Genomic DNA, 21,973 nt, shown 5'->3' with positions numbered 1-21,973 from the left:
GCTGTTCCCTTACATAGCCACAGTACGGTGATTGTAATTAGGAAATTCATGTCAGTATAATACTATTATCTAATCTGTAAACCTTGTTTATATTTCTTCTTAATAATGTCCTTTACAGAAAATAATCAGACCCATGGTTCAGTCTGTGAATTCATGTTAAATAGAGTTGTCATGTCTCTTTAGTCTCCTTTAATCTGAAACAGTTGCTTAACCTACTTTGTTTTTCATGATCTTGATATCTTGGAAATATGTACTCTAATTGTTTTGTAGAATATCTCTCCGTTTGAGTTTGTCTTATGCTTCCTCGTGATTCTATTCAGATTGTACATTTGGAGCAGGAATACCACAGGTGTGACATGGGGCGCTCCTTAGTGCGTCCTGTCAGGAGGTGCAGAATGTCTATTTGTCTCGTGACAGTGATGCCAACCTTGAACATTTGGTTAAGGTGCTGTCTGGCAGGTTTCTTTACTGCAGAACTGCTATTTTTCCCTTTGTAATTAATAAGTATTTTGTGGGGAGATTCACTGAGACTATGTATATATTTAAAACTTCGCTCTGTCAGTTTTAGTAGTCACTGATGATTTTCACCTGAATCAGTTATTACTATGATGTTTGTCACATAGCCAGTCACTGACTTCCACATTCTTTCAACATTTGTTTGTTGGCATTCTGTTTTAAGGAAGAGCTTTTCTTTCTTCACAGCTTATTTATCATTCATTTATTCCTATCAGTATAGGTTCAGGAAATTGTATTTTTCAAATACACTACAACCTATTGTTTTCATGGAAGCTCAGATTGTTCCATATCTGCCAATGGGAGACCCTTCAAGCTGACTCCTGAGTCCTCAATCCATCCCCTCATTGTTTAACCACTTCCTGATGCTACCACTTGCTGGTAAATCATCTCAACTTTCCAGCCTTATATTCCTTCATCTTTAAATTGAGGGGACCAGATTAGATGATTTCCAAGGCTCCTCCCAGTTTTGAAATTGCCTTCCTACTTCATACTTGTCTTCTGTCTGCCCCTTACCAATGCCTATTGCTAAAGCCACTGGGACTGGTAGAATAAAGGTTGGAAAACCAATAGGGATATTTGGACCATGCCTTATAACATAAGGAAGTGAAGGGAGGACAAGCTGTTTCTTGTATACCTCTATCCCCGCTCAGGTCCTGAGAACCAAGGTTATTATCAGGGAAGCCCAACTCAGCCTGCACAGTCCCCTTTGCTGGAAATCTGTATTTGGGACAGATTCACTATCAGAACAGATCTCCCTCTTTTTGTCTGTCTGGATTCCATGATGGTGTCATCATTTCCTTGTCTTTCATACACTGTAGTTGTTGTTCTCTTTCTCTCTCTCCAAAGAAGTCATTCCCTAAACTTCCTGTGTCTAGAGGCAATAAAAAGGTGATTCCCAAAAGAAGTACAAACAGCCAGCTAACACATGAAGACATTCAGCCTCATCAATTTGGGGGAAAAATGTGGACTAAATCCAGGAGAAATGGGCTAACTGACAAATTGACAAACTAAAACCAAAACAAAATTTCCACAATTTGTACTCAGTTCAACATAAGGGGCATTTCTGCTCACATATGATGTGTTGAAAGTATGAACTGGTGCAACCTCTTGGAGAGGTACTTCAGCAATAGCTACCCACAGCCTCAGAATTTTGCATATCCTTTACCCAACGATCCCATTTGTAGGAATTTATTTTGTGGGAATGTTTATGGGTATGTGCAAAGCTATCCATACAGGATATTCAGTGAGTAAAAAATTTGCAGACACCTAAATGCCCAATAAAGAGTGGATTGAGTAATGTGGTTATGATATAATCATATAATAAAATACTGTAGAGCCATTCAAAGTTGTATCATAGAAGATGACATGAGAAGTTATTCATAAATTGTTAAAACAGCAGACTGTAAACCTGCAAGTAGCTTATCAACCTGTTTTTGAAAAAGAAAAAGTAGCCAGGCACAGTGGCTCACGCCTGTAATCCCAGCACTTTGGGAGGCTGAGGCAGGTGGATCTCAAGGTCAGGAGATCGAGACCATCCTGGCTAACAAGGTGAAACCCCGTCTCTACTAAAAATACAAAAATTAGCTGGGCATGGTGGGGGGTGCCTATAGTCCCAGCTACCCGGGAGGCTGAGGCAGGAGAATGGCATTAACCCAGGAGGCGAAGCTTGCAGTGAGCGGAGATTGCACCACTGCACTCCAGCCTGGGTGACAGAACGAGACTCCGTCTCAAAAAAAAAAAAAAGAAAGAAAGAAAAAAGAAAAGAAAAAATATATAAAGATAGATTCATAAAATAAAGAATAAAGGGATATTTAGCTACCTGGATATCTCTAGAGGGTAAACTTACAGGTGAGTTTTAGTTTTATCTTTTGCTCGTCTGTATTTTGACAATGAGCATACATTATTTTGTAGTAAGAAACATGTTACTATAGAAAAAAAATGCCACGGTCCACCTTCTTTCAGCACTTTATGGTGAGCATGTATTCCTTAGCTTCCTCCTGCTAGGTCACAAAAGTGACTCTCCTTTGGCCAACTGTCTGGCTGTGTATTTTGTCAACAAAATGTTGTTTTAGGGTGAAGGTATTTCCAATGCATGTAGGAATTGTGTGGAAATGCAAGTCCTTTGAGCTTTGACATTGATGGGGGTGCATCCTAGGGACATCCTGGGTCTTCTCCACAACTCCGTCCTTGTTCTTACCTTTCTTCCTCTGCTTTGACCCCTTCAGCTTGCTTTCTTCAGCCATCTCTCTTGCTGTTCTGACTATCTGCTGCTAAACCCCAACAACTTAATGTCTTAAAACAAAAACAGCGATTCATTTTTTTCATGAGCTTGCAGTTTTTGCAGAGCTCAGTGGGGTTTGCTCAGCTTTGTTTCACACAGCATCAGCTGGTCTTGAAAGGTCTGGAGAATCTGGTGCCAAAATGGTTCACTCAAACTATCAGTGCCTTTCTATGTGGGTCTTCTCTCCATGGGGCCATGTTGGCTTCCTCACAGCACTGTGGTTGGGTTCTGTAGTAGTTTGTGGTACTGACATAATACAATTCCACACATGCTGTGGCTTAAAGAAGAGATTTTATTTCCTCACAGTTCTGGAGGCTGGAAGTCCAAGATCAAGGTGTGAGCAGGGCTTGATTTCATTCTAAAGCCTCTCCCCTTAGTTTGTAGACGAATGCCCTCTTGCTGTGTTCTCACATGGTCATTTCTCCATGAGCATGCCCATCCCTGGTGTCTTTTCCTCTTCATATATGAGGATATCAGCTGTATTGGATTAGGGTCCACCCTAACACCTCCTTTGAACTTAAATCACCTCTTTAAAGACCTCATCTCCAAAAACAGTTAAATTATAAGGTGCTGGGGGTTGGGACTTAAATATATAAATTCAGGGAGGTTGGGGAGGGGACACAGTTCAGCCCATAACAGGTTTCAAGTGTGAGTGAGTACCCAAGAAGAGACAGAAAGCGAAGCCACCAGTTCCTTTAGACTGTGGTCTGAAAATTGGTCCTGCATCATTTCCTCCAGGTTCTATTGGCCAAACAGTCATAAAGCCCAGATTCACAGGGAATGGGACATAGACCCCCATCTCTGGATGGAAGGAGTATCAAAGAATTTTGAAGCTGAGGGTTTTTGCTTTTTTGTTTGTTTGTTTTGAGATGGAGTCTCACTGTGTTGCACAGGCTGGAGTGCAGTGGCGCGATCTCAGCTCACTGCAAGCTCCGCCTCCCAGGTTCACACTATTCTGCCTCAGCCTCCCAAGTAGCTGGGACAACAGACGCCTGCCACCACGCCTGGCTAATTTGTTGTATTTTTAGTATAGACTAAAAATACAGGGTTTCACCATGTTAGCCAGGATGATCTCTATCTCTTGACCTCGTGATCCACCCACCTCAGCCTCCCAAAGTGCTGGGATTACAGGTTTGAGCCACCGCTCCCAGCCTGGAACTGTGTTTTAAAACTACCAGCTTTGCTTTGAGGATATGGCTGCTCTGAGATCACCTGGAGCTGGGAATCTAGTTTTCTGTTCTTTTTGTCCTAGCCCTGAATGAAAATGTGCTTCTCGCTGCTTTAATCAAGTCTGTAAGTCCTACTGATCTCATTTGCTATGCTAGTATAGACGGCTAAGGAGAGTTTTGAATTGAGAGCTAAAGTATAGTATTTGACAGCCTGGACAACATGGCAAAACCCTATCTCTACCAAAAATACAAAAAATTAGCCAGGTGTGGTGGTGCACACCTGTGGTCCCAGCTGCTCAGGAGGCTGAGGTGGGAGGGTTGCTCGAGCCCACCCTGGAGGTTGAGGCTACAGTGAGCCAAGATTGTGCCACTGTACTCCAGCCTGGGTGACAGAGTGAGACCCTGTCTCTCTCTCTCTCCCTCTCTTTCTCTCTCTCTCTCTCTCTCTCTCTCTCACACACACACACACACACACAAAGTATAGTGTTTGCAAACACTACCATTTGCCCCTGTTGTGCCTGCATATGGAGTAGCTGTTCATTGGTGGATAGCTGGGAAACCTAGAGAATGACTAGATGTCTGCTCTACTTTTTCTATTTTTTAAATTCTATTTCTTTTTTTCACCTTTAAATATGCTATAAATTGTACTTCTTATGTTTATTGTCTATTTCATCTTACCAGCTGTACACTCTACCACCCCAAATAGATCTTTGTCTGTTTTTTTCTCTGATACATCTCAAGTGTTTCGAACAATGTTTTGCACATAGTAGTCATTCAGTATTTATCAAAGGGATATAAAAGCACATTGATTTTGTGTTTTGTGACTCTTAAGTTTTAAGTTGTATAACTGGTAAGCCTGTTTTCTCTTCCTAACAGTACAAACAGGCCGTCCACGAGCTTGTGCGTTGCGTAGCACTGACAAGAATTTGCTATGGAGACTCACATTGGAAACTAGCAGAGGCACATGTTAATCTGGCTCAAGGCTATCTCCAGCTGAAAGGTAAGCTCGCCTTAGACCAAGGGTGATCAGTTGGTTGATTTCTGCTGTTCTCCCCCAAATTTGATTCATACTTAATTCAAAGGATCGGGTTTTTTAATATTCTCCTTTCTAAATACCAAAAAGCCATTTGCTTTTAGAAAGAGTTGATAAAGTATATAACATGTAAACATTCAAAGAGGAAAAAAGGAAAAAGTATTGTAACTTTTTTTTTTTATGATTTCAAAAGTAAGGTTCTTAGGAGAAAATTAATCTACCAAGAAGACTTTGTAGGAAAAAACCCAAGGTATGGAATAGGGGCCCAGAATGGGATTCATTCACACTTTTATTGGAGAATCTCTTGACTGTAAATAACCAAAAAATTTAAAAAGACTAACCCAAATTGGCATAAACAAAAGTTTTTGGCTCATACAACTGAAAAATTCAAGGGAAAAACTTGCTTTAGATTTAGCCATACCCAGTGTTAAAACAATGTGACCAGGATTCAGTTTGTCTCTCTCCCACTGCTTGGCTCTGTTTTTCTTGGTATTTGCTCCATTCTTAGCCAGGCTTTGCCCACATAGTGGCAGCAAGACTGCCTGCAACTTTAAGCTTCCCTTGTAAGTATTCCCAGGAGTAAAATAATGTCCCTCTACCAAAATCCCAGAATATGGGAAGGGTTCTAATTGAAACAACTTGGGTTGTATACCAAAGGCAAGGAGTAGTCTGATTGGCTAAACCTTCCTTTTGGCTTCATTGGATCCTGAAGGAGAAGCAGGCCTTCGCCAAATCACATGGATTGGATGTGCAGGAGCCAGGCATCCCAAAAGGGAAACGGGAGACTGGGTGCAGGGAAGACAAAAACAATAGACACCCAGGATGTGTTAATGGCTTCTACTTACTGACTCTGCAGCCTAAGACAAGATGGACAAGAGCATCTCTCTGCTCAGCTTCTTCAGCTGAAAAGTGATAATGATGGTGATGGTGATGCTAACTTTCCAGGGTTGGCCCAGTGAATAAAGAAAACAATAGAAGTGGAAAACACCAAATGCCAAGCATATTCTATACCAAGCATATTCATTATTGCCACCCAATCAATTTGGCCAAATCTGATTATAGACTTGTCCTACCTTAAATTAGATCAAAGGCTCTTAGGGACTTTGGAGATTATCTAGTTTAAACTGCCCTCCCACCCCATTTTGTAGATTCAGGGAAAACAATGAGTCTGAGTTAGAACAGCTTACCCCATACCACACTGTTAATAAGTAGCTGATCTGAGACTCAGACCTAGGATTTCAATGCCAGTTTGTCCTGCCATCTGGGGTTTCAGATGATGCTTTTCTTATACAGCCTGCTGCCTCTCTGGGTGATAGTCCTTCTCAATTTGAAGTGAAAGTAGTATCTACCATTTATTAAAGTCTCGTTTGGTGCCAGGCATCATGTTACTTTCCATGCATAACCTTGTTCAGTCCTCACCACAGTCCTCAGAGGTGGGTATTTTTAATATCCCTGTTTACAGCTGAGAAAGCTGAGGCCAGCATTTTATAATAAGTGGTAGAGCAGGGGATCCATTCTGGGCAGTCTGACTTCAGAGCCAATGTTCTTGAACTTCACCCTATGCTGCTTCCAGTAAATTGAGTTCAGGTTCCTTCAGGGACTTGACACAGTTGAAAATATAGTCCACCATGCTTTGTGTAACATCACAAGCACAGGTGGCACTAATACATGTCTGTGCTTTTTAAAAATATGTAATAAGATAATATTGTGTAAGAATTCCCACATGAAAAGCATACCCTTGACTTTCTCCATTAGAAAATACATTCTTCCTATTTTATAGACATAGGAACAGAATTAACTTCATATTTTGACAGGTTTTTTTAGAGATATGAGATACAATTTTGTGTAACTAAGAACATAAGACGGGGGCTGTGTGTATGTGAGTGGAAGTGGGTGTCAGTGTAAGGGAGGAGTATAGGAATACAGGGAAGTGCAAAGCCCTGAAGCCTTGCTGGCTTCAGTCCTCCCTTCCCACAGATTAACAAGCCCATGGAGGAACACTGGAACACACTGAGGAATTTGTTCTTAGTAGTAATTTTTTTTTTTTACTCCATTTTGTTTCATATTAGTCTCTTACCAATTAGGAATACGAAATTGTCACATATTAATCTGTTACCTCACTGGAATTGTGTTTGTAAGTTTTTGTAGATATCAGATATGTATTATGTTAAAAAATAACTCTCTGACATTATGATTATAGGTGGGTGAGCTGAAGATTCAGAATTTTTAGTATTTCATTACGATTGCAGTTACACAGCCAGGATTAAAATTCATGAATATTTTATTTCCTGCCCAGAATGCTATAGTTCTTGTATTCAATTTGTTTCTTAAAACTATATGTAACATATTTTACTTCTGATATTGGTGAGGTTTCAAAGTTGTTCAATTCCAGCTCATTCTGTGTATTTCCAAAAAGGCCATTTGGGGGAAAATTTATCTTGAGTACTTGGTATAAAACACTTCTTTGGTTGTTACAGTCACGACAGTGTTTCATGCTGTCCAGATACATCTCCATGTGCCATTTGACAATATGTGAAGGAGACCTTGTTAGATTCCCAGACCGTAGAGAACTGTATTCCTCTCCAGTTGAGATGAAAGAGAAAGTGAGACCTCTTTTTCTTTGTCCACAGGACTGTCGCTGCAAGCGAAACAACATGCAGAAAAAGCCAAACAAATCCTCGCCAACTCCATTGTGCCTCCCTATAACGAGAATACAGATGTTTTCAAGTTTTCCATTGAGCTTTTCCATACCATGGGCAGAGCTTTACTCTCCCTTCAAAAGTATCCTTTTGCCTCTAACTTTTACAAATAGAAATACTATTCATGTAATACTTATATGCCAAGTAAAAAGCTGATGCTGATGGATGACTTAGGAAGTGTGATTGGAAGTATGGGAACCAAGGAAGTTCAGGACATGGGGTGTAGAATCTAGAACCAAGTGGAAAGTTTCCTGAACACAATTTAGATTTAAGGAAGCTTCAGAGAATTTGACAAAAGCAGAGAGACTTTCAAAGGAGCTGCTACAGTGTGGAAGGATTATAAAGGAAGAATGGATAGAAATTGAAGCACGGATCAGATTATCATTTGCACAGTAAGTTTCAAGTTTAGGATTTTGCTTACATGATGGCTGGAGGCTCTTTGCCAGTAGAATCTGTCTCAGGTAGGAGGAGCATCTCCATGAGGCTGCGGCTATGGCTTCTCCGGAGGCCACTGCATAAAAGTAAAAGAAGAGCACAGTCATGTCAGAGCAGCCCTAACCAAGGCATCCATCAGTGACACTTTTCACTCTCTATGGAGTGCCCTCATATCCACCCTGGGTCCCAGAGTTCTGATCATTATTCTCTTGACTTTCTTTTTACCTGCTCTCCCTCCTCACCCCCAGCCCTTACACCCTTCTCTTCCTCCCTCCGTTCCTTTTTTCCCTGCCCTGCTCTGGTCTAAAATGCTTCAACAGGTTGATTTTATGATGAAAACCTGAAAGGAGAAAGATCTTAAACATATCTGAATCCATGATAATGAAAGGATTGTTCTTTGTTCCTCACCTTACTCCATACTCATCAAGTAAACTCAGCTGGAAGAGATATGAAGAGAAGGTTCTGTGTAGTTAGTACTTTTATCTCTCTCCAAAGGGCAACCTAAGCCAATTCCTCAGAGTATTGAGGTGACGGAGTTTGCCCACACTCTTTGGAAAGATGGACTTGTGCAGAGGAAAAGATGGAGAAAGGTCTGTGTTGGAAGAGGCAGAGAATCCCAGTTGACTTACATGGCTTCCCTCAGCCAAAGCTGGAAGAATTCAGTTTACCTTCCTAACTAGATTGTATGTGTAGGTTGAGTCCCAAGACAACTCAGAGAACCCATGGAATCATTTTAAGAAAATTGCTAGGAAGGGGCCCCAGGAGAACACACCTAATGCTTCCACGTGAATGGAAAGTGGGAAGAACCAACTTTGACTCATGCAGTTAAAGATATTTCTTTTGTAATCACAATTCCCCTTGTTCTTTTGTTTTCTTGGGTGGTTTTTGAACTGCAAGTGCAGAGCTCATTCATCTGTGCAAATTCTCTGGTATGGATTTTTAAATTTATTTTTTCCCTTCATTTCTGATTTTTTCTCTCATTCTCCTATACACACATCATAGATAAATACTTTAATGATGGCTTATGTTTTTGAGTATGTATCTCTGAGTAACAAATAGTATTGTTTTACATATTTATGTGTTTAAAATTGGTATAAATTTGGCTGGGCACAGTGGCTCACACCTGTAACCCCAGCACTTTGGGAGGCTAAGGCAGATGGATCACAAGGTCAGGAGTTCAAGACCAGCCTTGCCAACATGGTGAAACCCCATCTCTACTTAAAAATACAAAAATTAGCCGAGCATGGTGGCGCATGCCTGTAATCCCAGCTACTCAGGAGGCTGAGACAGGAGAAATTGCTTGAACCCGGGAGGCAGAGGCTGCAATGAGCTGAGACCGCACCACTGCACTCCAGCCTGGACGACAGAGTAAGACTCTGTCTCAAACAAAAAAAAAAGAAAGAAAGAAAAGAAAAAAAGAAAATTCCTATAAATTTGTAGCATATGTGTCATTCTGCTTGTTACTGTTTTCCACTCAACACGTTTTGGTTGTTGCCTGGATTTTAGTTCATTGCTTCTGGTTCCTATGTAATTCTCCATAAAACGCATTTGTTGCATTTTGTTTGTCCATCCTCCTAACAATAGACATTCAGCTTGTCCCCAGCTCTCTGCTGCCACAGCAGTGCTGCCATGACCATCCTTACACAGCTTCACTTATGTGGCTAAGCAACACTTTTTCTGAGGTTTATATCCCAGGGGTGGTATTGCTTTTCTGAGGTTTATATCCCAGGGGTGGTACTGAGTACAAACAAACTTTAAGTGCACCAAGCACCAGCCAACCACGACACCCATCTGCATTTGCATTCCCACTTGCAGAGCGGGTGGGTTCCTAGCACACCCCTGGCAATATTTGACATTGTTGATCTTTGCCAACCTGGTGCATATAACGTGCTATCTAATTATTTAAGTTCTATTTACATTTCTCCTATTAGTGAGTTTGAATACTTTTCATATACATCTTAGCCACTTGGGATTCTCCTTCTATGAGTAGCCTGTTACTATTCCTTCTCATTTTTATTTTAGAGTTTCCTGTACCTTTCCTATTGATAATCAGGGTTTTCTTGTATATTATAAATATTAATGATATAAATATTTTCTTATATCTATTGCCCACTTATTAATTTTGTCTATGGTATTATTCATGGCTTAGAAATTATTAATTTTGCTTCACTCAAATCCATTCATTTCACCTTATGATTTATGCTTTGGGAGTCTGGTTAGAAAGTCTTTTCCAGCTAAATATCAAAAATATTCTCTAGGCCGGGCGCGGTGGCTCACACCTGTAATCCCAGCACTCTGGGAGGCCGAGGTGGGCGGATCACGAGGTCAGGAGATCGAGACCATCCTGGCTAATGCAGTGAAACCCCGTCTCTACTAAAAAATACAAAAAATTAGCTGGGCATGGTGGCGGGCGCCTGTAGTCCCAGCTGATCGGGAGGCTGAGGCAGGAGAATGGCGTGAACCCAGGAGGCGGAGGTTGCAATGAGCCAAGATCGCGCCACTGCACTCCAGCCTGGGCGATGGAGCGAGACTCCGCCTCAGAAAAAAAAAAAAATTATCTAAAATTTCCTTCCAAGACCTACTTTAACTCTACTCCGTATATTTTATCATGAAGTGTTAGCACTGTCATAACTTCTTAGTATTTCATAACTCCATTTATAAATTATTCTTTAGTCCAAGGATTATTCAAATGATGTGCATTTTGGTTTGTAGTTATGAGAGTTTTCAAGATATCTTGATATTACTGATTTTTAATTGTATTGCATTGCTATATATATCCTGAAGCTATTTTGGTGGAGTGAGAGGAGGAGAGTTTAACAGCCTCATATCTTCTTAACCTATCACTTTATTGGTTAGTTGACCTTGTCCTTTTTTGTCCCCTACATCTATTCTGTCTGATATTATATCCTAGCTCTCTTTTGGTATATATTTTCCTACAATACCTTTTAAAAAATATTTATTTGTGTTTAAATTTCCTTTTCTCCCACCAATTTTATGTCCTTTTCTTTTTCCTTACTTGCTTTCTTTTAGATTAATTAAATATTTCTGTCATTCCATTTTATACCCATTAATTTGCAGCTTATACATTCTTTTCTCTTGTTTTTTCTTTTCTTTCTACTTCTTTTCTTTGTTGTATACAGGGTCTCACTCTGTTGCTCAGACTAGAGTCCAGTGATGGGTTCATGGCTTACAGCAGCTTCAACCTCCCTGGGCTCAAGCAATCCTCTTATCTCAGCCTCCTGAGTAGCTTGGACTCCAGGTGTGTGCCACCACACCCAGCTAACTTTTTGTATTTTTTGTAGAGATGAGATTTCGCTATGTTGCCCAGTCTGGTCTTGAACTCCTGTGTTCAAGCAGTCCACCCACCTTGGCCTCCCAAAATGCTGGGATTACAGGTATGAGCCACCATGCCTGGCCTTGTTATTTTCTTTTTATTCTAGTAGTTACTATGGAGTTTGTCATTTATATCCCTGATTTATTAGAATCTAATTGTAAATTAATCATTTAACCACTTCCTGAACAATGCAAGGACCTTTGAGCATGCCAGCACTCTTTATCCTCTCTGCTTGGTTCTGTGTTGTCCTGTATATAAATCACCATGTATCTTATACTGCAGACAATATGTGTAATACATATAACTGACAAAGGGCTTGTATTTGAAATCTATAAAGAACCCTTATATATCAGTTAAACAAACACACATAACTGGATAGAAAGATGGGCAGGAGGCCAGGTGCAGTGGCTCATGCCTGTAATCCCAGCACTTTGGGAGGCCAAGGCGGGTGGATCACCTGAGGTCAGGAGTTCAAGGTCTCGCCAACATGGCGAGACCTTGTCTCTACTAAAAATACAAAAATTAGCTGGGTGTGGTGGCGGGTGCCTGTAATCCCAGCTACTTGGGAGGCTGAGGCAGAAGAATTGCTTGAACCCGGGAGGCGGAGGTTGTGGTGAGCCAAGATCATGCCATTGCACTCCAACCTGGGCAACAAGAGCAAAACTCCATCTCAAAACAAAAAAAAAAAAGAAATAAAGAAAGAGAAAGATGGGCAGGAAACTTTTCCCAAAAAAAGAACACCCACATAGTAAATAAACCTATCAAAAGGTGTTCCACCTCATCAGTCATCAGAAAATGAAAACTAGAATCATAAGATATGGCAGGGTGTGGTGGCTCATACCTGTAATCCCAGCCCTTTGAGAGGCTGAAGCAGAAGGATAGCTTGAGCCCTGGAACTCAAGACCAGCCTGGGCAAGATGGGGAGACCCCCATCTCTACAAAAATAGTTTTTAAATTATCCAAGTATGGTGGTGCTCACCTATAGTCCTAGCTACTCAGGAGACTGAGGTGGGAGGATCTCTTGAGCTCAGGAATTTGAGTTTGCAGTGAGCTCTGCAACACCACTGCACTCCAGCCTGGATGACAAAGCAAGACTCTGTCTCTTTAAATAAATACATAAATAAAATCATAAGATACTATTACATTCCCACTAGATTGGCTAAAAAAAATTGTAAGACTAATAATACCAAATATTTGGAAGGATGTGGTTCTCTGATATGCTCTCTCATATACCATTGTTTCAAATACATTTGGTGTAACTACTTTAGAAAACTATTTGGCATTGTCTCCTAAATTTGAACATTTGCATACCCTTTGATCCAGTAGTATCACTACTAAATTATATGCCCAACAGAAATGCATGCATGTTTTCACCAAAAGACATAGCCGAGAATGTTCAAAGCTACATTATTTGTAATAGCCAAGAGTTGGAAACAGCCTAAATGTTCACCAAAAGTAAAACAGAAAAAATGTGATCTGTTAATATAAATAAAATGATTAAAACTACTCCTAAGCTTAACAGCTTGAATGGCTCTCACAAACAATGTTTAGTGAAAGAAGCCAGATGCAAAAGAATCATACTGTACAATTCCATTTATATAACTGGAGGAGGAAGAAGGTCGTTAGTGACTGGGAGGGCTTTACCAGTCCAGAATCCCTTCTTGCCAAAAGTTAGGTATTCTGTCTTATAAGATAAGAAATACACAATTCAGAGATCCAAAATATAATATTTTTTGCATTTGTTGAGACCTGACTAATATATCAGTATTTAATATTGAGCAGTATTGCTATGAAAAAGAGTAAATGATCCTCTGGCACCTCCTCTGAGTGCTTTCCAAATTAGCAGTACCAAGCCTTGCCAGCAGATGGCGGGCTCTGTACACATCTGGGCTGAATAGCCAACAAGAATTTAAGTTAATCTTTCAGACTGTTCTACAAAGTTACTTTTGTATTTAGCCAAGTTGTTTCAAACTTTGCTACTTCTTTTCGTCCTAATTCTTCACCCTGATATAATCACCAGAATGTGCATGTTTAAAGTGTATAATTTTCATTCAATTACTTTGCTTTGTTTCCTTATTGAAATGTATTTTGTCCAAATTGATCTGTTTTAGAAATTAACATGGTGTTTTGGGTCTATGCACTTCTGTAGTTACACTTGAACCACGAGGGCCTTTTCTTTTGCCAGGTCTTGGAAGTGAGGCCAAGATAATTTCACAGGCAGCACTCATAGGATTTATGTCCCTCTTTTTTTTTTTTTTTTTTTTTTTTTGGAGATAGGGTCTTAACTCTGTTGCTCTGGCTGGAGTGCAGTTTCACAGTGACGGCTCACAGCAGCCTTGACCTCCTGGTCTCAAGCAATCCTCCCCTCTCAGCCTCTTGAGGAGCTGGGACTACAGGCATGTGCCACTGCACCCAGCTAATTTTATTTTTTTGTAGAGACAGGGTCTCACTACTATATTGCCCAGGCTGGGCTCAAGCGATCCTCCTGTCTCGGCCTCCCAAAGTGTTAGAAGTACAGGCATGGGCCACTGCACTCAGTCCTATGTTCCTCTTAAAAGGATATCTTTTAGTGTATCCTCTTCCTCCTCCTGCCTGTCCTTTTATGGTGCCCGTCGAAACAGCCCAGTGCCTTTCTCCTTGGGCTGACAGATAAGTGCTGTGCTGCAGGGTGAGTCACGCTCCATGCCTCCCATCCCTGACTATGGCCTGAAACTTCTCCCCTTCTTCCTCTCCTCTATTCCAATGCTACTTCATATATTAATGGTTTAACTTTGGAGAGTGAATCCAAATCACGTATTCCTGTGTGCACAGTTATATGTCTTTAAATCTGGTAAAGAAAGTCACTTGCAAAAATGGGCAAATTTATCCCCAGTGTCGAGAATTATTTTCTATCCTGGTTACTGATAGAAGCCCAGAGAGAAATAGTTGACTTTGTATATACAGGCATACGCCGTTGCACATGCATGCACAGACACACACACACACACAGCCCTCTTTAAATTATCTTTCTGTGCACCATGATGATGATGATCTGTTGAGACTATTGCTCCAGAATATGTGATTTTCCCCCAGCTCTCTCTGACTGCTTGACACATCCTTGAAGTCTCCCACAGCTTGTCCAGCGAATACTTTGCCTGGCATGACTGTGCTGAACTAACTCAGGAATGAGTAAACACTTTTATTTCCTCAGACCATCAACAAGACACCTCCCAGGTATTTCTAAGCAGTGTGCCATGGTGTCATTAACAATGTAGGCTTTGGGCCTGGTATCCCAACACTGGGAGGCTGAGATGGGAGGATCGCTTGAGGCCAGGAGTTTGAGACCAGCCTGGTCAACATAGTGAGACCCCATCTCTATTTAAAAAAAAAAAAAAAAATGTAGTATTTGGAGTCAGAAGCCCTGGGTTCAAATCAGTGTTCGCTCAAACTTCCCAGCTGTAGAACTTGGGCAGATCTCGTGCTTCCCAGGAGCCTCACTCTCCTCTCCTGTTGAAGTGGGAATAATAAGACCTCCAGGGGTTGCTGTGACAATTAAAAAGATTTTACTTTAAAGCACCTAGATGCATGGGAGACCCTCAGAAACAAACAAGAAAGCAAGAAAAGGGCAACTATAATTATCATTACGATCTAATTGAACATTTTCCTTTCTGCTGTTTCATCTCAGAGGTGATTTTAAATCTAGTACTTATATCACATATCAAGGTTTTGTACTTCAAGATTGCCCTTGGTGTGCAATTTTTTTCTGCATTTTTTCCCTATACCCTGGGAAGGCTACATTTTGTTTTCTTTCCTCTCCTGAATCATCTAAGCTAAAATCAGGTAAGTACATACTTTACTTCTTTTTTTTTTGAGACAGTCTCTATCACCCAGGCTGGAGTGCAGTGGCATGATCTTGGCTCACTGCAACCTCCACCTCCCAGGTTCAAGCGATTCTCCTGCCTCAGCTTGGGATTATAGGCTGGGATTATAGATGTGTGCCACCACGCCCAGGTAATTTTTGTATTTTTAGTAGAGACAGGGTTTCACCATGTTGACCAGGCTGGTCTCAAACTCCTGACCTCAAGTGATCCACCTGCTTCGGCCTCCCAAAGTGCTGGGATTACAGGCATGAGCCGCTGCACCCAACCTGTATATGCTTATTTCCTTAAGCTTGATTTTGTTTCTTTGTCTTGCTCTCTCTTGATTCATTGAAGTCATGAGATTTGAAAAGTGATTCTAACACAAGTTTTCCAAAGGGAATGGGGATGGGGAAGGTTTCTCCCTTAACTCGTACTTCCTAGGAAGGAGGAGAAGATAATGGAGAAGTGATGTGGCAAGGGGAGCAGAGTACGTATCTACCTGCCATCACCTTGTTAAGATGATGGGGTTCTACTTAGTTCCATAAGCTGCTCCAGAAATGCTTCCCAGTGGAATTTTTGATACTTCAGTAATAACTTTTGCTTTTAGATCCCATAGTCATCCCCAAATTGGTCCAGTCAGAAATTTCAACATCTAACTTTTGCTTTCTGGACTCAGTGTTTAAAAAAAATTTTTTTTAGTTGTTACCATCACCTGAGGTTCCTTGATGTCTGAGTTGCATTTTCTCTGCTTCTGTCTTTTGGGCATAAAGGCTCTAACAAATGCTCATATGTTCAAAGTCCTGCTCCCTTGCTTGCTCCCTGCTCTTCTCCTGCAGACGTGTTTCTCCTGTCAGTTCCTCCTATGGTACACTATGTGCCTAGAACACTTTTTGCTTACCTAACAAGGAAGGAAATTGCTTGTTTTCTCTGGCACTCTTCCTAATCCTATATTTCTGTGATTGAAGAGATGCTCTTAACTTACACAAGTCTGATTTATTTTTTTTATTTTTTTTCAATGTAGGGAAGCCAAAGAAAAACCACATGGCACAGGTTACTTTCATATACTTTATCTGCTTTCTATTTCTTGAATCTCCTAAAGCTTTAATGTTTTAGAGCACTGCATTTCTGTCTTTCCCTTTCTGATATTATACCCTTATAATGTACATTTTCCTAAACATATAAGAATAATGATTTAAATAATAATGTTTTAAAATAATATGTCATTAGTATTAATATGTAACATAAATATATAATCATGTATCTCTAAATACACAGTATATAATAATATATATCAAATAATAGGCTGGGCAGAGTGACTTACACCTGTAATCCAAGAATTTTGGGAGGCCAAGACAGGCGGATCATTTGAGCCCAGGAGTTCAAGACAGCTTGGGTAACATGGCAAAACTCTGTCTCAAATTAATACAACTAATACAAAATTACTAATACAAAAAATTAGCCAGGCATGGCGGCATGTACTTGTAGTCCCAGCTATTCTGGAGGCTGAGGCGGGAGGACCGCCTGAGACCAGGAGGCAGAGGTTGCAGTGAGCAAAGATCATGCCACTGGACTCCAACCTGGGTGACAGAGTGAGACCCCTTCTCAAAAATATAATAATAGGCCGGGAGCGGTGGCTTACGCCTGTAATCCCAGCACTTTGGGAGGCCAAGGCGGGCAGATCACGAGGTCAGGAGATCGAGACCATCGTGGCTAACACGGTGAAACCCCGTCTCTACTGAAAATACAAAAAAATTAGCCAGACGTGGTGGCGGGCGCCTGTAGTCCCAGCTACTCAGGAGGCTGAGGCAGGAGAATGGCGTGAGCCCAGGAGGCAGAGGTTGCAGTGAGCCGAGATCACGCCACTGCAATCCAGCCTGGGCGACAGAATGAGACTCCATCTCAAAAAAAAAAAAAAAAAAAAATATATAATATATATATATATATTATATATAATATAAAATAATGATGATATTTTTAAAAACCACACCAGCTACCAATTATTGACCACCTCTGTCAGACTTTTGCTAAGTGCTTTATAGATGTCATCTCCTTTCATCCTTAGTCCTCTCTATGTAGTGGATACCGTTAGTATTCCCACGTTCAAATGTAACATCTAAGGCTGAGAGAAGTGAGGTCACTTACAGGGTCACACAGGTGGGAAGTGATGAAGCTGGAAAGTGGCCCAGCAGAGCCCTGCCTATTCAGTGCTAGTGTCCAAGTTCCTAACCATGGCACAGATTACATTTACTGATGTAGAGTGGAAACCCCACAATGCATTCAGCAGAGCAAAGCCTTTACCTGTATTATATCAGGTGATAAAAAGAGGCCCAGATGTAACTCTTTTCTCATGTTGGCTATGGAAAATCCCATTTGTTACCTTTTGGGATTGGTTTCTCATGAGATTCTGATCAGCAATATTCCCATAAAGCCTTTCCTTTATACTGGTGCTCAGTATCATTGCCAAATTCTAGAGCTTTTAAAAGGAAACTCTGTTGCCTTAGTAATACCAGAAATTGCATTTATTGCTTGTTAAAACAAGTCTCCATCCCTGTGAGATCTGAAACTTGTCTGCAATGAGATAGTGTCTCCTCTTGTGCTCTGTAGAATTAGTGTGTATATATTTTCTTTCAATAAAATATGCCAATTCCTTTTAAAAGGAAACTCTGTTGCCTTAGTAATACCAGAAATTGCATTTATTGCTTGTTAAAACAAGTCTCCATCCCTGTGAGATCTGAAACTTGTCTGCAATGAGATAGTGTCTCCTCTTGTGCTCTGTAGAATTAGTGTGTATATATTTTCTTTCAATAAAATATGCCATGGCTTAAGTTGTGCACCTGCCAAATTAACATACTGCCACATTCTATTATTTAAAATTTTCTATCTTTTCATCTGTCTAGTGTATCTCTTAAGCTACCAAGTACATTGTGGGTACGCAAGATAATAAATCCTTAAAGCATCCCTGGCAGGTAGATAGAAATGGAAAGGAGAAAATATTGCTCTCTCAAACATTACATATGAGAAAATGGAAACACAGAAGATTACCCAAAATTAACTGATGCTTTAAGTAAGTTGTAGATGGATGTAAGACTATAATTTAGCTATTTCTTGATGTAGTACTCTCAATTCCTTTTTTATTAAATATATTACAAAACTACAGTAATTTTATTTTCCATTTTGCCTTCTCTTTTATGTGAATAATGTACTCACAATGAGCCTCAGAAGGCTCATTGTGGGTTGCATTAGCTTGATAGCCTCCATTTCTGGCTATGTTAGTGCCAGGACCATGAAATAGCCTGCAACAGCAACCTTCAGTGAGGGGCAGGATGTGCTTCATTCTTTGTGCAATTGCATGTTATATTCATCTTTTTAATAAAATAGTGGGCATAAAGGCTCTGACAAATGCTCATATGTTCCAAGTCCTGCTCCCTTGCTTGCTCCCTGCTCTTCTCCAGCAGACATGTTTCTCCTGTCAGCTCCTCCTATGGTACACTATGTGCCTAGAACACTTTTTGCTTACCTAACAAGGAAGGAAATTGCTTGTTTGCTTTGGCACTCTTCCTAATCCTATATTTCTGTGATTGAAGAGATGCTCTTAACTTACACAAGTCTGATTTTTTTTTATTATTTTTTTCAATGTAGGGAAGCCAAAGAAAAACCACATGGCACCTATATATGTAATATTGTTATATAAATTCTGTAGTGTAAAGAATAGTATACACACTACCAAGCTTACAAAATGTATTTCTGATCAAAGGAAGCTTGTTATACATTCTTCCCAATACCATTTTAGTCCCATACATTATAGGCAATTATTATGCTGAAATTTGGTGTTTTTCATTCCTCTGAATGGTTTTGTACCTTTACTGTGTATATGTATAGCATATATATGTGTGTGTGTATATATGTATAAAATTTTCATATTTTTAAACTTTATATGTATGTTTCCTTCTGTAACTTCCTTTTTTCCCATTACATCTGTATTTTTGAGCTATATCTCTACCAACTGATATAATCCAGCTCTAGTCTTTTCATTTTAGACCTCCATATGGTGTTTAATTGTCTGACTTTCCCCTAATTTAATTGTCTGTTTTGATGAGGGTAAACATGTGAATTGTTTCCAATTTTTTACTACTATGAACACTACTTTCATGATCATTCTTATATAAGTCTCTTTGGGCACATATGCAGGATTATCTCTGAGGTATATTCCCAGGAGTAGAATTGTTTACTTGACAAGCATCTGCATCTTCAATTTTACTGGGTTTACCAAACGCTTTCTAACAATTTTTGCTTCCACCAGCAGGGTGTATAAATTGTTACTCAACATCCTCAGGCTTCTTATAGTTCTCAATTATATGGATGCAAAATTATATCTTATGGTTTGTTTATTTATTTAATTTGAGATGGAGTCTCGTTCTGTCATCCAGGCTGGAGTGCAGTGGCATGATCTCAGCTCACTGCATCCTCCACCTCCCAGGTTCAAGCAATACTCATGCCTCATGTGGGATTACAGGCACATGCCACCAGGCCAGCTAATTTTTGTATTTTTAGTAGAGATGGGGTTTCATCATAGCCAGGCTGGTCTCGAACTCCTGACCTCAAGTGATCCACCTGCCTCAGCCTCCCCAGAGTGCTGGGATTACAGGTGTGAGACACCACACCTGGCCCTTATGGTTTCTTTAATTGAATTTTTCTGATAGGGAAGTTAAATATCTTTTTATATGTTTGCTAGACATTTGGAATTCTTGTTCTGTGAATTATCTATTCACGTGTTTTGCTTATTTGCTATTGAGCTATTTGCATTTTTCCTAAAAATTGGTAGATAGTCTTCATATTTCCGGAAACAAGTTATTTGCTGTTTACATATGTTGTATGTACTTCAGATGTGTAGTTTGCCTTGATTTTTGACGCATAGGAGTTTTTATTTTTAATATGATCAATTTTACTTATGTTTTCTGTTCTTATTTGTATACATATTAGAAATCCTTCCCTACTCAAAGTCACAGGGTTACTTTTCCATATGTCTTCTCTCAAACATATCAGTTTTTTTTTTTTTTTTTTTTTTTTTTAATTTAGGACTCCTAAACAGCCATTGGGGCAATGAAGAAATTAAGAATGAAATTAAAAATTTTCCTGAAACAAATGAAAATGGAAACATAACATACCAAAGCATATATAATACAGTAAAAGCAGTACTAAGAGGGAAGTTTATAACAATAAACACCTCCAGAAAGTGGAAAACCTTCAAATAAACAGCCTAACAATGTGTCATAAGGAACTGGAAGATCAAGAGCAAACTAAACCTCAAATTCAGATAAAAAATAATAATAAAAATCCAAGCACAAATAAATAAAATTGAGACTAAAAAAATTCAAAAGATGAATATAACAAAAAGTTTGTTTTTTGAAAAGATAAACGAAATCAACAAACCTTTACCAGACTAAGAAAAACAGAGAGAAGATCCAAATAAATAAAATCAGAGACAAAAAAGGAGACAATACAACTGCTACCGCAGACATTTAAAGGATCATTAGAGACTATTATGAGCAACTATGTGTAATAAACTGGAAAACCTAAAATAAATGGATAAGTTCCTAGGCACATAAAACCTGTTACAATTGAACCATGAAGAAATCAGAAACCTGAATAAACCAATAAGTAACAGGATAGAAGCAATGATAGAATGTCTTCCGTCAAAGAAAAGCCCAAGATCTGATGGTTTCAGTGCTAAATTCTACCACACATTTTAAGAAGAACTAATATCAATCCTACATAAACCGTTCCAGAAAATTGAGGAGGAAGCAGTACTGCCAAACTCATTCTATGAGAGCAGCACTATCTCAATACCAAAACCAGACGAAGACACATCAAAAAAGAAAACTATGGGCCAATATCTCTGATGAATATGGATGCAAAATCCTCAAACCAAATTTAGCTACACATGAAAAGGATCATTCATGTTGATCAAGTGGAATTCATCCCAGGGATGCAAGGATGATTCAATATACACAAATCCATAAATATGATACCTCACATCAACAAAATGAAAGGCAAAAACCATATGATCATTTCAATAGATGCTGAAAAGGCATTTGATACAATTCAACATCCCTTCATGATAAAAACAAGGACTTAAAGGAACTTACTTAACTTACTTAAAGGAACATACCACAATGCAATAAAAGCCATATATGACAAACCCACAACTAGTATACAGAACAGCGAAAAACTGAAAACCTTTCCTCTAAGATCTGGGACAAGACAAGGATGCCCACTTTTACCATTTTTATTCAACATAGTACAGAAAGCTGTAGCCCAAGAAGTTAGGCAAGAAAAAATAAATAAATGACATTCAAATTAGAAAGGAAGAATTCAAATTATCCTTGTTTGTAGATGATATGATCTTTTATTCAGGAAAACCTATAGATTCTACCAAAAAGCTGTGAGAACTGATCAACAAATTCAGTAAAGTTGCAGGATACAAAATCAACATACAAAATCAATAGCATTTCTGTATGCCAACAGCTAACAATCTGAAAAAAAAATCAAGAAAATAATCTCATTTATGATAGCTACAAAATAATAATAATTAACAATAACGGGCCGGGCGCGGTGGCTCAAGCCTGTAATCCCAGCACTTTGGGAGGCCGAGACGGGCGGATCACGA

The 21,973-nt window shown here is 39.6% G+C and overlaps 1 protein-coding gene across 8 annotated transcripts in view; it reads left to right on the top strand.

Moving 5' to 3' along the window:
* The window catches only part of TTC23 (tetratricopeptide repeat domain 23), a 131,588-nt gene that overhangs the window by 28,935 nt on the left and 80,680 nt on the right, over positions 1-21,973 (top strand). For all 8 annotated transcript variants that reach the window (XR_001888158.1, XM_017886918.1, XM_017886915.1 and 5 more), the window contains 3 exons: positions 4,843-4,966; positions 7,630-7,780; positions 7,965-8,090. Coding sequence is in view for 7 of the 8 variants with exons in the window: in XM_017886918.1 (XP_017742407.1) it covers positions 4,843-4,966; positions 7,630-7,780; positions 7,965-8,090 (401 nt within the window). In the remaining variant the exon portion in view is untranslated. The remainder of the gene's footprint in view (positions 1-4,842; positions 4,967-7,629; positions 7,781-7,964; positions 8,091-21,973) is intronic.

Source organism: Rhinopithecus bieti, unplaced genomic scaffold (genome assembly GCF_001698545.2).
Source record: "Rhinopithecus bieti isolate Rb0 unplaced genomic scaffold, ASM169854v2 scaffold_15821, whole genome shotgun sequence".
In the NCBI taxonomy this organism is placed as follows: domain Eukaryota; kingdom Metazoa; phylum Chordata; class Mammalia; order Primates; family Cercopithecidae; genus Rhinopithecus; species Rhinopithecus bieti.
Note: the sequence above shows the minus strand (reverse complement) of the source record. Positions and strands in the feature narration are given on the sequence as shown.